This window comes from Littorina saxatilis, linkage group LG8 (assembly GCF_037325665.1).
Source record: "Littorina saxatilis isolate snail1 linkage group LG8, US_GU_Lsax_2.0, whole genome shotgun sequence".
NCBI lineage: Eukaryota > Metazoa > Mollusca > Gastropoda > Littorinimorpha > Littorinidae > Littorina > Littorina saxatilis.
The window spans coordinates 66,085,559-66,102,171 of record NC_090252.1 but is presented as its reverse complement, the minus strand read 5'-3'; the positions used below and the strand labels follow the sequence as shown (position 1 = coordinate 66,102,171).

The 16,613-nt window shown below is 44.6% G+C and overlaps 1 protein-coding gene across 1 annotated transcript; it reads right to left on the bottom strand.

Moving 5' to 3' along the window:
• Nucleotides 1-637: 637 nt before the first annotated feature.
• Nucleotides 638-14,864, bottom strand: LOC138974814 (uncharacterized). Its single transcript, XM_070347541.1, has 7 exons — nt 13,654-14,864; nt 11,475-12,186; nt 10,630-10,832; nt 9,062-9,249; nt 3,383-3,677; nt 2,287-2,636; nt 638-1,777 (listed from the first exon to the last, which is right to left on the bottom strand). The coding sequence occupies exons 2-7, from the start codon at nt 12,153-12,155 to the stop codon at nt 1,281-1,283; spliced, it is 2,214 nt and encodes a 737-aa protein (XP_070203642.1). The 5' UTR covers nt 12,156-12,186; nt 13,654-14,864; the 3' UTR covers nt 638-1,280.
• Nucleotides 14,865-16,613: the final 1,749 nt, after the last annotated feature.

Genomic DNA, 16,613 nt, shown 5'->3' with positions numbered 1-16,613 from the left:
CTTTAACGTGCACACCCAATGTAGTATACACGGGGGGTGGTTCGGACACCGAAGAGAGTCTGCACACAAAGTTGACTCTGTGAAATAAATTTCCGCCGAACCTGGGATCGAACTCGCGCTGACAGCGGCCAACTGAATACAAATCCAGCGCGCTACCAACTGAGCTATATCCCCGCCCCGATACAGTTATTTCCGAAAGTCGATCGTCTGTTTTAAGCTAGTGGCTTACTGAATTACGTTTTTTTTAGTTAAAACATGTTTAACCTAATGTTGTAGAATGTTTCTGCGGTAATGCACCGTTTGGATATTATATTTTTGTGATAGCGGAGACTTCGAAATTTGCCAGAGGTCACCAAACTTTGTGGACAACAGTGATCATAAAACACTGTAAGTGTGTCGTGTTTGAGTTGTCTTAAAATGGAAATGTTATGCGGCCACACACACACACACACACACACACACTCACACACACACACACACACACACACACACACGCGCGCGCGCCTGTACACACACACACACACACACACACTCATGCGCGCGCTTGTACACACACACACACACACGCACACACACACACACACACACATATACACACACACACATACACACACACACACAGTGCCTAAGACAGATAGAAGAGCAAAAACATCTTTATTCAAAATAAATGCCATGTTTTGCTATCTCTCACTACTGCTTGTGGTCAGTTACTTCAGGTCACTGGTGTTTCAGGCAAAACATATTTCATGTGAAAAATCAAAGAAAGTTTCGAAGCGCAGTCTGAATGACGTAAAACACAAGCACGATGACGTCAATTCTTGTTTTGCGTCATAGAACATGACAAAATCTGTCTCTGGCAATCTCTAAGTGATTACACTCTGCGAAAACCAGGAATAACCTGATGTGTTTTGGGCAATGTTCTTGTGGTGGTGGCGGTTGTTGTTGTTGTTGTTGTTGTACAGGTGGTGGTGGTGGTGGTGGTGGTTGTGGTTGTTGTTGTTGTGTTGTGTTGTTGTTGTTGTTGTTGTGGTTGTTGTTGTTGTACAGGTGGTGGTGGTGGTGGTGGTGGTGGTTGTTGTTGTGTTGTTGTTGTTGTTGTTGTTGTTGTACAGGTGGTGGTTGTGGATGGTGAAGCTTACGGAGAGGTGGTGACGATAGTGTTGATGGCGACATGTCACGACAAGACACACTTCCTATCTCTCCTCCTTTTGGCGATGGTGGTGGTGGTCGTCGTCGCTGGTGGTGGCGGTGCTCGTTGTGCTGTCGGCGGTCGTTGTGGTTTAGGTTGTGGCGTGGGTGGTGGGGGTAGTGGTTGTTGTAAGGGATGGCGTGGTGGTGGTGGTGGTGACAGGAGGCGTGCGGACCATGATGAGCTGTGTGGTGCAGCGTGATACTGCAGCCAGCCTGTCAACAAGATCAGTCTCCTCATCAGTCCTCCCTACATCATCATCACTCTGAGCTCTGCCCTGTAACACGGCCACCACGCGCCGCTCCAGGCCTGGCACACAATCACACAACGCTACTGTCACTGTGTCCGTTGCCGCCACCGCCACGTCCTGCACAGCTCGCTCCCACCTCGCCCTGTTGTGTAGCCAGTCTTGATACCCCAACACACTCACCGGTACACCTGCATCCTTCAGTCCCTGCACCACGCCGCTAGCTGGTGACGTCACCCGCCCTGCCCCATCCGTGACGTCATCATGTAGATCGTCGCTTCTGGTCAGGACGAACACGTCGCGGTAGCTCAGCCGGGAGGGACTGTTGGCGACGCTCCTCCCTGCAGGGAAAAGACGGTTTTAACGGTTAAAAACAGTCCTGATAAATATTCATGTAAGCAAACATTCGTTACATTTCAAAACACAACCTATCCGTGTATTTGTTTTCACACACACCACGCCCACCCTCCCACACACACACGCAAGCTTGCACACACATTTGCTTTATAAAATCACCACAAAGTGTGTACATTTTCGACAAACACAGACATCAAAACTTGCCGTCATGACGTAATTTTGTATTTTACGTCAATACAAATGACGTCGGTTTTTTTTGTATCCCTGGTAGACTGACTTCAGATTTGATTGAACATTATTTTGTTTCTTTTGAAGTGAGCGATTACATTCCAACATATTCTCGGGAGGGGTGGGGGGGGGGGGGGGCGGTGGGAGGGGTGTTAAAACACCATTAAGGAACGGGAAGGTTTACCCTTCACTCAAACCTACCACAATTATCATCACCACCACCACCACAACAACAGTCACTATCATCATCAGCTACACAACTTACCCACACCCAGACGGCGCAGCACGGCAGCGATATCATGACCACACTGTGCGCAGTCCAACGGCCACCGACCTGTGTGAGCGTTGCCATGGTGACTCAGCCGTATCACGCTCAGCCCGTCCCCAGGGGCAGGCACGCCGCTGTCGCTGTAGTCGTTGACAGAATACCTGTGAATCACGGGTTGAATTTCACGGAGGACGGCGGGCGCCGAGCGGAGGGGGACAGTGAACACCTCTGTCTGAAGTGCTGGGGGTATGTCGCGGTGTTCAACACCGGCACACCACAGGTACAGGTGTGGTACTTGCTGCTCAAGGCGTGTTACAAGCTGTGTGTAACGGGGACCATCTTTATTCCTGCGACGCAGAATAAAGACATGGTGTTAGAGATGTGTGTCACACTCACATAAGACATGGTGTTAGAGATGTGTGTCACACTCACATAAGACATGGTGTTAGAGATGTGTGTCACACTCACATGAAACATTGTGTAAGAGATGTGGGTCACACTCACATGAGACATGGTGTTATAGATGTGTGTCACACTCACAGGAGACATGGTGTTACAGATGTGTGTCACACTCACATGAGACATGGTGTTACAGATGTGTGTCACACTCACAGGAGACATGGTGTTAGAGATGTGTGTCACACTCACAGGAGACATGGTGTTAGAAATATGTGTCACACTCACATGAGACATGGTGTTACAGATGTGTGTCACACTCACATGAGACATGGTACGGTGTTACAGATGTGTGTCACACTCACATGAGACATGGTACGGTGTTACAGATGTGTGTCACACTCACATGAGACATGGTAAGCTGATAATAGTTATGCGTTATCCGCAACTTTATGAATGCCGTCACCTGATATTTCACCAATAATGACGTCATTCTCAATAATAACATGTTATTCCACGCATACAGGGTGGTGCGAGTTACATGAATCAGACAGTTACAGCTCTCACTCTAACACACACACACACACACACACACACACACACACACACACACACACACACACACACACACAGTCTCACATAAACACACACACACACACACACACACACACATACACACACACGTATGAACACAAACCTGCTGTCAAAGAACGCCTCGTCGATCAAGACGTGTAGGTGGCCGTTTTTCACACACGCCAAGAGGTCGGTGACTGCCTGCTCGACATCAGCCTCCCTGTTCCAGAAATCGTATCGGTGGTACGACACGCTGCCTGGTGTCAGGGAAGGCGTTGGGCCCGCGCTCAGCGACATCCCCAGCTGTTGTGTGATGGATGTGCTGACGGCCCGGGTGTCGTACATTGTCGAGATGACGTGCACATCATTCCCGTCTCGCAGCCACCGCAATCCCTGTAGGACCAGCACCACCGTCTTACCTGTTGAAACACAGGCATATTGAATGGAGTATAGTACAGTGAAAGTCAGGTAATGTTGCACGTAGAGACGACGTGCACATCGTGCCCCTGTCGCAGCCACCTCAACCCCACCAGTACCATCACCACCGTCCTACCGGATGAAAAACAACATATATTTTGGTTAATATATTGCAAAACAATGTGAAAACAAGAGGCGAAGCCTTCAAGGCTCACGTAAGAAATCGACAAACAGTAACACAAACTCAATCACTCCGTCACACATACACACACACACACACACACACACACACACACACACACACAGTAAGCATAGGTGACACTGTGCAAGAAAGCGAGACACTAGATCTAGATCTGTCTGTCTGCATGTAGCCTATACTTACAGGGACACGATTGCCAACTAGTCTCGGCCCGCTCAAAATAAAAACAATGACCGAGACTTTCAGTAATTCCTTCGCGTGACGTCTAACCCTCTTACGTCATAATGTGACGTCTTCAAATGACGAAATGTTAAAGTTTTTACCACATACATACATACGCACGCACGCACGCACGCACGCACGCACGCACAGACAGACACAAGTTACGAACGCAAAGGCTACACTTCGTGAGCCAATATAATAAGGCAGTGTTACATGTTGCTTCGACTTGCACATCGTGGCCCTGGTGTTAGGGAAGATGTAGGCCCACGATCAGCTACCTCCACCCCTGCAGTACCAGAACCGTCTTACCTGTTCACACACTAAACATAACCATAAAAATATATATGTATTACAATACAATGTGCAAGCAAAGCTCTGTTACATTGAGTCCGTTTAACCAGCTACAAGCAAAACACAGCATCAGGAACATAGCGAAAAGCATAACAATGGATCTATTCTGACTGCCACGAACATTCTTATTTTAGAAAAATACATTTATATTTCTAAGACTAAATCAACATGTCAGTTTTAAACGTTTCTCCGGGTCAGCTAGATACCTTTCCTTCAGTTGACACATTTTGCATGGAATCAGATAACACACACAGCGTGCACAAAATGAACCGTTCTCTGATAAAGCTGGAACCTTCTGGTACGATGACGATAAAGTAACCTTGACAAAAAACAACGTCATACACATTGCGTCATGCATTCAACTAAGACGTCATTTGAGCAAACCAGCTGGCATCAGTGCACTGCAAGGAAATCCACGGTGTGTCAACTGATTCCGGCTAAACCGTTCGTACGCCGGATGTTTCCGTTCATACAGCGTCATTTTCGGCACTTGGTCGAGGGACAAAATTGCGGTAAATCGTGTGGGCAGCGCACTTTCGTGATATCGCAAGAATTAGGTAGCAATTTGATTGGGCTATGTGTACAATCAATACCAAGGTGCTAGTCAACCTCAAAATTGCACACGCCGGTCAAACGTAGCAGCATTGCATGATTTTTCAACATTTTCTTGTTTTTCTCACTCTGTAAAGCCTGTCCTTAATTGCACGAAGTCGCCTTCGCGTTGCTCACTTCACGAAGCTTCCGAAAAGAGAATTCGTCCCTTAATTGAACTACTTTCAGCATAGCTTCGCGAAGTCCAAGGGAATGCACTCTGTTCTCGGCAGAGAATACATTTATCTTTTCTTGTCTTGGCGTCTCCAGCCTTTCAGCCAGAATATGCATGTTTGACTGCTGGTAGTCTCGACCAGCGCGAGGTTAGCTTCCATTTGAGTACTTTACGTCACCAACTGACGTAAGATTAATTGTAACAGGTAGTTCTTTGTTTTATTTTGGCCAGTCAACAGACGTGGCCATGTGGTGTGCACACTTGGATTTGGAGTTTTATTCAACATGTCAAAGCGTGGCAGTATGACATGATATTGGTGGGTGGTTAGTTTACGTACTTAGGGTCAACCAAAGCCGATATACACATCCTTCATTTCGGTTCGAGTGTGATTTCTACGTCCATCTTGAATCAAAAAGCACTCTTCTGACAAAAAGAACAATATCGTTGCGAACTACGGCGAAGCTTCGCATGTCAAAACTTGCGCAGCGAAGTAGGGGTCAAAGTACAACGCTGTAGTTGCGGGTTTTCGGAATAAAGACTTCGCGAAGCTTCGTTAAGTCGACTTCGTGCTCAATTAAGGACGGGCTTCATCAAAACTGACCCCTGGTTTGCACATGAGCACCAAAAGCATAGACTGTTATGTTATTTTGCTTGGACAGAACTTTATAGAAACCCATGGCTTTTGTACATTCACTTGTTTGAGTCACTATTTGTACGAACGGAAACAGTTTTTTTTTGTACGAACGATATCATGGCGTACGAACGGAATCACCATGTTTTCAAAAACAACAAGTGATTGTATGAAAGTGCGCTGCCCACACGATTTACCACAATTTTTTCCTCGACCAAGTGCCGAAAATGACGCTGTATGAACGGAAACATCTGCCGTACGAACGGTATAGCCGGAATCAGTTGACACACCGTGAAATCAGAAACATTGTTCTGTCAGAAAGCTTATTGTTCGCCACAACAACAGTAACGACTATAATTGTTGATGTTGTTCATGGAGGCTTAAATAGGTAGCCGAGTGCGCGTAGGAGACCGTGCCTTATTGATATAGTAGCAGGCTACTGAGATGAATTTAGCGCAATGGACAGCACGAGAAAATAGAGCTGGGGGGGGGGGGGGGGCTCCTAATATGGGCCGGTTCCTGATATATACCACCTCCTGTTCTGACAAACTATCGGCGCTAGAGCACTCAAAACAATATAATTCGCTGTATTCACCCTCTCTGGATAACTTGCACATGTCAAAACAGTTGCAAAAACACAAAACCGTTGGGCTTTTTCACTTTTGGCAGCGTTCACTCTAAATTTGCCGCCTAAAACGAACTCCTTGCTGTCCACAGCCAAAGCTGTTATCACACAAAAATTGCTAAATATGACAGCTAAGACCGTATTTGTTTCATTTTAGCAGTAGTGACCCTGAGTTTCTACTGCAAACAAAAATAAAAGCAAAATCTCAAAGTATGTGTGTGTTGCTTAATATGGGCCACCTTCAACAAATCGAAGAAAATAAAAGCTAAAGGCCTTTTTCGTTTATTCATTAAGAAGCTCGCTGAAAATAACCTATAACTAACCCTCAAGATCTAAAAAAAATATCAAATAATCTTCTTTTCGTATTAGTTGATAATTTCACTTCTTTTCACTATGTTTTTGATAAGCTTCTTTAGTTTCCTGGTGTGCTTCAAATAATGCTCTCACCAACCCGACACATATCAATCTAAAGCATATTTTAATTAGTCTGACTTTCAAACTAAGTTGTATCATGTTATACAGTGATTCGTGAAGCCTCTTCTCTGGTACATAATGGGCGCCCAGGCTCCTAATATGGACCGTTTGTGATTTCATTTTACCTGAATGTCTATCAAAGCTAATTCACTCTGATTACTTATTAGGCCAAACGGTTAACATAAGAGAGAAGGACTACCAAACACAAAACAAAAAAACTTGACTAAATATAACGACTTCGCAAGAAAACAAGCTAGTTATCAGCATGACTCGAAACACACAAAAAAGTGGTCCGTATTAAGAGCCCTTCGCCTACATCTGCCGCGGTTCGAGTGTGATTTCTACGTCCATCTTGAATCAAAAAGCACTCTTCTGACAAAAAGAACAATATCGTTGCGAACTACGGCGAAGCTTCGCATGTCAAAACTTGCGCAGCGAAGTAGGGGTCAAAGTACAACGCTGTAGTTGCGGGTTTTCGGAATAAAGACTTCGTGCTCAATTAAGGACGGGCTTCATCAAAACTGACCCCTGGTTTGCACATGAGCACCAAAAGCATAGACTGTTATGTTATTTTGCTTGGACAGAACTTTATAGAAACCCATGGCTTTTGTACATTCACTTGTTTAAATCACTATTTGTACGAACAGAAACAGTCTTTTTGTACGAACTAAATCATGGCGTACGAACGGAATCACCATGTTTTCAAAAACAACAAGTGATTGTATGAAAGTGCGCTGATAAGAATTTTTTCCTCGACCAAGTGCCTAAAATGACGCTGTATGAACGGAAACATCTGCCGTACGAACGGTATAGCCGGAATCAGTTGACACACCGTGAAATCAGAAACATTGTTCTGTCAGTATTGTTCGCCACAACAACAGTAACGACTATAATTGTTGATGTTGTTCATGGAGGCTTAAATAGGTAGCCGAGTGCGCGTAGGAGACCGTGCTTTATTAATATAGTAGCAGGCTACAGAGATGAATTTAGCGCAATGGACAGCACGAGAAAATAGAGCTGGGGGGGGGGCTCCTAATATGGGCCGGTTCCTGATATAGACCACCTCCTGTTCTGACAAACTATCGGCGCTAGAGCACTCAAAACAATATAATTCGCTGTATTCACCCTCTCTGGATAACTTGCACATGTCAAAACAGTTGCAAAAACACAAAACTCAAAACCGTTGGGCTTTTTCACTTTTGGCAGCGTTCACTCTAAATTTGCCGCCTAAAACGGACTCCTTGCTGTCCACAGCCAAAGCTGTTATCACACAAAAATTGCTAAATATGACAGCTAAGACCGTATTTGTTTCATTTTAGCAGTAGTGACCCTGAGTTTCTACTGCAAACAAAAATAAAAGCAAAATCTCAAAGTATGTGTGTGTTGCTTAATATGGGCCACCTTCAACAAATCGAAGAAAATAAAAGCTAAAGGCCTTTTTCGTTTATTCATTAAGAAGCTCGCTGAAAATAACCTATAACTAACCCTCAAGATCTAAAAAATATCAAATAGTCTTCTTTTCGTATTAGTTGATAATTTCACTTCTTTTCACTATGTTTTTGATAAGCTTCTTTAGTTGTCTGGTGTGCTTCAAATAATGCTCTCACCAACCCGACACATATCAATCTAAAGCATATTTTCATTAGTCTGATTTTCACACTAAGTTGTATCATGTTATACAGTGATTCGTGAAGCCTCTTCTCTGGTACATAATGGGCGCCCAGGCTCCTAATATGGACCGTTTGTGATTTCATTTTAGCTGAATGTCTATCAAAGCTAATTCACTCTGATTACTTATTAGGCCAAACGGTTAACATAAGAGAGAAGGACTACCAAACACAAAACAAAACGACTTCGCAAGAAAACAAGCTAGTTATCAGCATGAAACAAAAAAAGTGGTCCGTATTAAGAGCCCTTCGCCTACATCTGCCGCGCGCCGATGTTGGTCTTTAACGCGAAACCGACGGCTGAACTTAGTGTTCCATCTTGCTTCGACAGAAAATCGTTTAGAGAACAGTCAAACATCGGCAGCAAGGCAAACAACAACAAACAAACAAAATAAGAAACAAACAGAACAGGAAACAATCAGTCTAGGGAAAGAAGCTGTGAGTTTGTCACCTGTTCCTGGCGCTCCCGTAATGCAGACCAATGGCGGGTTTCTGCTCATGAGGTCAAGCTGTTGCAGGGTCAGAACCAGAAGTGCCAGCCTCCGCCCCAGTTCCGCCACCGCCTGTCCTGCAGTCCGCACCTCCACACGAACGTTGTTGTAGCAGGGGACAGACACCGTGGTGGCCGGTCCAACAAACCTGTAATCGAAAACAAAACAAAATACAAAAACAGAACACATAACAGCCGTTGAAATAGCTCAGTCGGTAGCGGAGCTGGCTTCAAAACCTATTGTCACTATCGGCGTGGATTCGATCCCCATGTTCAGCAAGGGATTTATTTCAAAGAGTCAACTTTGTGCAGAACACCCCGTGTGCACGCATGCGAACGATAAAGAACCCAAGTTCACAGCGAAAGTCTCAGGGCTTGGAAACATGACTAATTATGGGCATGCAGTAAAACAAATAAATGGTTAGCGTCGAACACTGTATGGAAGCTCGCTTTCTCCAGTGAGAAAGCAGCTCGAATTTCCATGAGGGTAACCTCACAGGACTATATGAAATCTCAGACCAACGATAAATGATAGCTTAAAGCCACCCTCCGCCTCCCGTAAACCATCTGGTTCTGATCACAGAGCTCCCAGATCTTTTACATACAGTACCAACATACTTCCATCTTGCCGCTTACGAACATCCTGGCTGCTTTCCATTGAGAGCAAGACAATTTTCAAAAGATATATTTCGTGCCGATAGTACCATTTGAATCAGACGCCTCTTTGTGGTGCTAGACCTAACTTTTATAATCTAAATAATAAATTGACAGTTTGTGAGACAAAAATTGTTAAAACACGAAAGAATTATTTTATCATCAAGACAAAGTCAGTTCAGTTCGAAGTTTTAAAAGTTTGAAATTGCAGCTCTTTTCTACTGGTGACAGGGAAGTAGGATTACTGTAAACGATACAACTTTCCCCTTTATAAGATGCTCGTCGACTGAGACTTCAAACACTATACCGGTTGTTGCTGTGCCTGACTAGATTGAGTATTGCCTGCATACAAACGTACTATCGCCACAGGGCGACTATCACATCTAAGTAGCTGTTCTTATCATTGCCAAAGCAGACGAATTTTCGGCAAACAGCAAACCGCTAGTTTCTTTGAAGGCGTCTTCACTCTGTTTTGTGTCACTGTCAGTCGTTTGTTGTATTTTAAATTCAGAGGTGCACAATAACATGCTTTTGCATATATAGAGTATGATTGAAAGCGCAAACCACTCAATTGATCATGTATGAAAAAGTGGGTCACACGGGGCCCCGATGGCTCGGGGGTTGAATAAACCACGAGAACTGGTGTGTGGTTTACGCGCGCTAAATAGATGTTCAAGAGGTCTATAAATGTCATTTAATGTTGTTGAATGCTATTGTGAGTGTGTCCAATCAGTGTAGTATTACTGTTTTAGTGAATGATGTCATCGTTCTGTAAACCGCATGTGAGGCAGAGTGGGGCTTTAATACTTAAATAACAAAAAACACAACATTGCTCAAGCACAGTGAGATATTTGACATGATGTGGTTTATCTCACCTGGCCACGATGTCCAGGTAAAGTTGATCAGTGAGCCGAGTGTCCACAGCACAAGTCATCCTGTGTTGCCACCAGGTGCTCAGCTGTGATAACACGGCGGGTGTCACGTGCCAGTACGATGCAGGCCGGGACAGTTGGTCAGAGCAACAGCACAGCTGTATGGCCTCCGCTGTATTGGCTGCACCCAGGCTCTGACACACCGCCTGCAATGTATCAATCAATCAATCAATCAATGAGGCTTACATCGCGCATATTCCGTGGGTACAGTTCTAGGCGCTCTGCAGGGATGCCGTGTGAGATGAAATTTTATACGGCCAGTAAATTGCAGCCATGTCGGCGCATATTTACCTTTCACGGCCTTATTCCAAGTCACACGGGTATGGTAGACAATTATTAACTGTGCCTAAGCAATTTTGCCAGGAAAGACCCTTTTGTCAATCGTGGGATCTTTAACGTGCACACCCAATGTAGTATACACGGGGGGTGGTTCGGACACCGAAGAGAGTCTGCACACAAAGTTGACTCTGTGAAATAAATTTCCGCCGAACCTGGGATCGAACTCGCGCTGACAGCGGCCAATGTACAAAGGCTTGTGGTAAAATTTCAGGACACAATTAACACATCACGTCTCTCTCTCTCTCTCTCTCTCTCTCTCTCTCTCTCTCTGTCTCTCTGTCTCTCTCTCTCTCTCTCTCTCTCTCTCTCTCTCTCTCTCTCTCTCTCTCTCTCTCTCTCTCTCTCTCTCTCTCGCTTTTACTGTTTCTCGCTTTTACTGTTTCTCAATTTTTCTGTATATCGATTTGTCTGTCTGTCTGTCTGTCTGTCTCTCTCTCTCTCTCCCTGACCTGTTGTAACTTGGAATTTTTCTCATCATGCAGAATCCGCTGTAGCTGAGCGCGGCTGACGTAGGGTAAGAAGAGAGTCTTCCTCACAGTCAGGCCGGGAGCGATGTCACTGACCATGTGTCTGGCGTGCACCTCACACTTGTCCAGCTGCTTGACCGCCTTGTCAATGACCTTGACCACCTCAGTGTCCGCTCGGCTTGCCTCGGTCTTACCGACAGACTTGATTTCTCCGATCAGGATACCATACTGTCGGTGAATCACCAGGATGTCAAAGTCTCCCTGCTTCCCGTGATGCCGAAGCTCCTTAGGTAGGTTTCCTGGCTTTGGGAGCTTGGCTGTGTGTTTGGCGTAGAACGGCTTGTTGAGGTAGTCCTTAAAGTTCAGCTCAGACACCACGAACATGACCTCATTTCCGGAATCTCCGAGCTGCTTCAAGTTGTGCAGCACGTGCTGCTGTTCAAAATCTGCCTGAATGTTCCCTTGCTGCTGCTGAAGCTGCTCGCCAGAGGGCACCACAAGCACTTTCTGATCAGTACCGGGTACTGTGTCCGTGTTATACGGCACCCGGGTAAGATGGACAGGGGGAACAACAACGGTGCGGGTGAGAGCGTCAGGGTACAGCTGTTTCACAATGTCCACCAAGTTGTCACGGGTGTCCTTACCACTGTTGGGGCTCGACATGATGTGGGATAAAAATAACTCTTCTAGGAAACTGTAAAATACAGAAATAAGAGAACAAGAAACCGAAATACAGAAACAGGACATATAACATTGTGCACAAGCAGGCGGAATAAGCCACAGTGTTCAAACCACTATTTAACTGATTATACTTTTTCTAGACCTGTGGACATCTGACTGCAGTATTGTGTACAGCTAGGCTCAAATAGCAAGCATTGACCTTTGGTATGACATTAAAAATACATCATAATTTTTGTCTTTGAATTGTATACACGTGACGTTCACACTTCGTGTTAAACAGCTCAGACGTTGGACCAGACGATGCAGATTATTGTAACAGTGACTTAGCATGATGTTTTAGTGGGTTTTTTCCCTGCTGTCTTGTCACCAGTGTAATAACTTGTACAAAACAGAATGATCTGCCCAATGTTGATACGTCGCCTAAAGTATGGAAGCCAGATTTCCGAAGACTCATTTGTGTTTGTGCCGTGGACTATCTGTCGGTGAGCGCGGAGAGAAAGAAAAGTCGGAGATTTTAAGAACAAAATCATTCAAATGTACTTCAGTCTATTAATCACTGTCATACGATATATAGCAGCTATGTTTTCTCCCAAACTGTTATTCAAGTGGACACGGTTAATTGTTGACTTGCCCCACACAAGAGTTATTTGATTGATGTCTGTTAAATACGTCCTCACTTTCATGTCAAACACAGACCTGTGCAGCTACGAAGCTGTAAGGAAGTCTGTGTTCATCGCATTATATCCTATTCAAAGATCTTTGCTGGTAAAAAAAAAAATTCAAACTATTTTATTTGTCACGATTGTTTTGGGGTAGATTAATGATGTCACACACAGTTCCTACTGTTCAGCAGATATGGGCACAAGGTTACCTTCAAATAGTAGGCATATAAAACTGTTACACTTTTAAGAAAAATAATTCCCTGTGTGTGTGTATGTGTGTGTGTGTGTGTGGTGTATGTGTGTGTGTGTGTGTGTGTGTGTATGCCTGTGTGTGTATGTGCGTGTGTGTGTGTATGTGTGTGTGTATGTGTGTGTATGTGTGTGTGTGTGTGTATGTGTGTATATGTGTGTGTGTGTGTGTGTGTGTGTGTATGCCTGTGTGTGTGTGACTGTGTGTGTGTGGACGGGGGTTGGGGAGGGTAGACAGTGGAACAGAAATATATCTGACACGGCTAGTAACCGATCTTGTTCGTTTCCACAATGGCTAACACCCACCTGTGACGGCGCTGTGCTGGGGATACAGTGTGGCTGGCACGGAGGGTTAAAAATGATAACTTTTTTTCTTAAGAAAAGCCATATTTCTTCAAACAAGGTCTTAGAAATAAGACCTTAATTCTTAAAATCATTTCTTACTTGCAAGTAATAAAGCTTATTTCCAAATAAAGGCCTTACCTTTTTATTTTGTGAGTGTGTGTGTGGGCATTTGCATATTTGTGTATGTGTGTTTTTGTTGTTGCAGTAGGACAAAACTGACTTACCTATGGTGTTGAGACACAGCTCTGAAGATGTTCAGTCCAACACAAAGTTTCTGAAGCACAAAATGCAATCTCTTTGTTTCACTGCATGGTGTCTTGTAGTTGTAACGCTACAGTTCACAGTCCTCAGTCCAACACAACAACACGTGTTACACTGATCTTTTTACAGCACTGTGCTGTGTAGTTGTAACGCTACAGTTCACATTCGATCCTTAGCCCAACACAACAACACGTGTTACACTGATCCTTGTACAGCACTGTGCTGTGTAGTTGTAACGCTACAGTTCACAGTCCTCAGCCCAACACAACACGTGTTACACTGATCTTTTTACAGCACTGTGCTGTGTAGTTGTAACGCTACAGTTCACAGTCCTCAGCCCAACACAACAACACGTGTTACACTGATCTTTTTACAGCACTGTGCTGTGTAGTTGTAACGCTACAGTTCACAGTCCTCAGCCCAACACAACAACACGTGTTACACTGATCTTTTTACAGCACTGTGCTGTGTAGTTGTAACGCTACAGTTCACAGTCCTCAGCCCAACACAACACGTGTTACACTGATCTTTGTACAGCACTGTGCTGTGTAGTTGTAACGCTACAGTTCACAGTCCTCAGCCCAACACATCTCACACCAGGAAACGGGACAAACTTATGATACTATTACCCCCTGAATCTCACAACATTTGTTCACGTAAAGTATGCAGTACTGTCAGTCACAGATTAAAATCACAGGTGTTCACTATCTGGCACCCCCGCTGTGCTTTGATTGCACTACGAACGTTATTTAGTGATAAAAATGTTGAAGAGTAATGATGCAAGTTGTAATACAGAGATACTGAGAACAAATCGCTGAACAGTGCTAAGAAGGAACGCAACAAAGAACTAACACAAGGTGTGACGCAAGGAAAAACTTCCTGGTTGAAATATTCTCAACTCCTCATGTATGCGTGGTGTCGACACAACGACAGCGACCACGTGACACACTCTGTGTACCCGGGGTGCATAGCTCATTAAATGACACTGGGGTGGGCCATGTGGTATGGTAGCACATTCCTGTCAACATGTCATTAGAACAAGTGTTGTCACTGGGATTTGTCAGACTGCGAATATGCTTTGGTGGAAAATCTTGCTATCAATAAATACATTTGGAATTCAGAGACAAAGTACGAGTGATTGGACAAGAGTAATGCATGCTGTCCGAGAGTAAACGAGGGTATCGGCAAAAACGCTAGCGCCGACATGTTTAAAAGGTATTTCTACAGAATGTTAAAGTGTGTAGCAGCTCAAGAAGGACCCTTCAAGATAATGGCGTGGTCAAATTAACTGTGAGCTGTGCGCTAATATGAGATTCCAAGGACTTCCAGAACAGCCCTCGTATTCACACAAACTGTCTGGTTTTTTTCTTCAAATTCTTTATTACTTCAAGCCACAAACAACCAAGTAAAAACTCACTAAATAAAAACGTCGTTGGTTTATAGTGACCAAATTGCTTTACCTCCAAGAGCATACAAGAAATAGACAAAGTAACCGAAAAGAGACGAAACTCAGACATATTTTGTCGGTGTGACACCTGGATAGTGTACGACAACGGCACCGCTTATTCGTCGGCTCTGACAAATTGTTTGCATGTATCGAAGATCTTCATATTGATGGATAGCCAATATCCTTGTCCGAAAGACCATTCAAATGTACAAAGGGAACTTTCTCATTCTCGTTTTAGTGTAATATTGATTCTGTGTCGTGTTAGGCTTTGTATACTCTTCACTACACGGTGATGGCAGGAATATTTGGACCGAATCCAAAAAGAATGTTGTCAGAATCCCACTGCGTGAATACACCACAAATCAAGGTGTTTAAACCAGGAAGTATTATTGAGTCAAAACACGCATAGAGATATTTAACTAGCGTTCCAAGAGAATTGGGGGGCAAATGTACTATGGGGGAACTTGTCCCTGGGGTCTTCTGGCCAGGGTGCAGTTGTCGGGGTAGTATTCAACGGGGGGTTCTCCAGTGTGAAGTTAGCCTGGAACCCTGAAAGGCTGAGAGACAACACCAATGAACATTCACTATTTGTATGCCCTCTACCTGTTAGCGTTTTGTGTTTCATAACATGCAGCCAGTGTGTCTGTAAGAGTTTGGGGCCATCAACTGTCGAATTCTGGTTTGGTTTGGAAACGCGTCATTTGTCGAGCTGTTTGCTGCCTGTTCAGTGTGTAAATGATACAGCTTTCTCGTTAAGATTCCACACAAGCACACCAGTGTCTATGTATACAAAAGATGTTACACAAGACGTGGTTATGCGCTTCGACTTGCATCGCAAACCGCGGGAAAATGGTCCTTACATGGATCAAAGTCAAGAGTTGTATCTATATGCACCGGCGTACGCCAAGCCCCCCCCCCCCCCTCTACCCCCCCTCCCTCTCCGGCTGTTTGAGAGACACACATACACACCTGGCGTTGTGTGTTCCCATACAGAGATCACTGCGACAACCATTGGCTTGCTTGTTGGCATGTGTAGAGTTCTAGACAGTGACATGAAGAGTGTATTCACCTTGTGTGAAAGCCGCGTGTTGGCATGTGTAGAGTTCCAGACAGTGACATGAAGAGTGTATTCACCTTGTGTCAAAGCCACGTGTTGGCTTGCGTAGAGTTCTAGACAGTGACATGAAGAGTGTATTCACCTTGTGTCAAAGCCACGTGTTGGCTTGCGTAGAGTTCTAGACAGTGACATGAAGAGTGTATTCACCTTGTGTCAAAGCCACGTGTTGGCTTGCGTAGAGTTCTAGACAGTGACATGAAGAGTGTATTCACCTTGTGTGAAAGCCGCGTGTTGGCATGTGTAGAGTTCCAGACAGTGACATGAAGAGTGTATTCACCTTGTGTGAAAGCCGCGTGTTGGCTTGCGTAGAGTTCTAGACAGTGACATGAAGAGTGTATTCACCTTGTGTCAAAGCCACG

What these genes read in the sequence shown, in the direction of transcription:
- LOC138974814 (XM_070347541.1), bottom strand. Translation starts at nt 12,155, where the DNA reads ATGTCGAGCCCCAACAGTGGTAAGGACACCCGTGACAACTTGGTGGAC. An exon ending in TACCTGGACATCGTGGCCAG is followed by an intron (nt 9,250 to 10,629) that starts GTGAGATAAACC and finishes TTTCGATTACAG; the next exon opens with GTTTGTTGGACCGGCCACCA. An exon ending in GAGGCGTTCTTTGACAGCAG is followed by an intron (nt 2,637 to 3,382) that starts GTTTGTGTTCAT and finishes TCTGCGTCGCAG; the next exon opens with GAATAAAGATGGTCCCCGTT.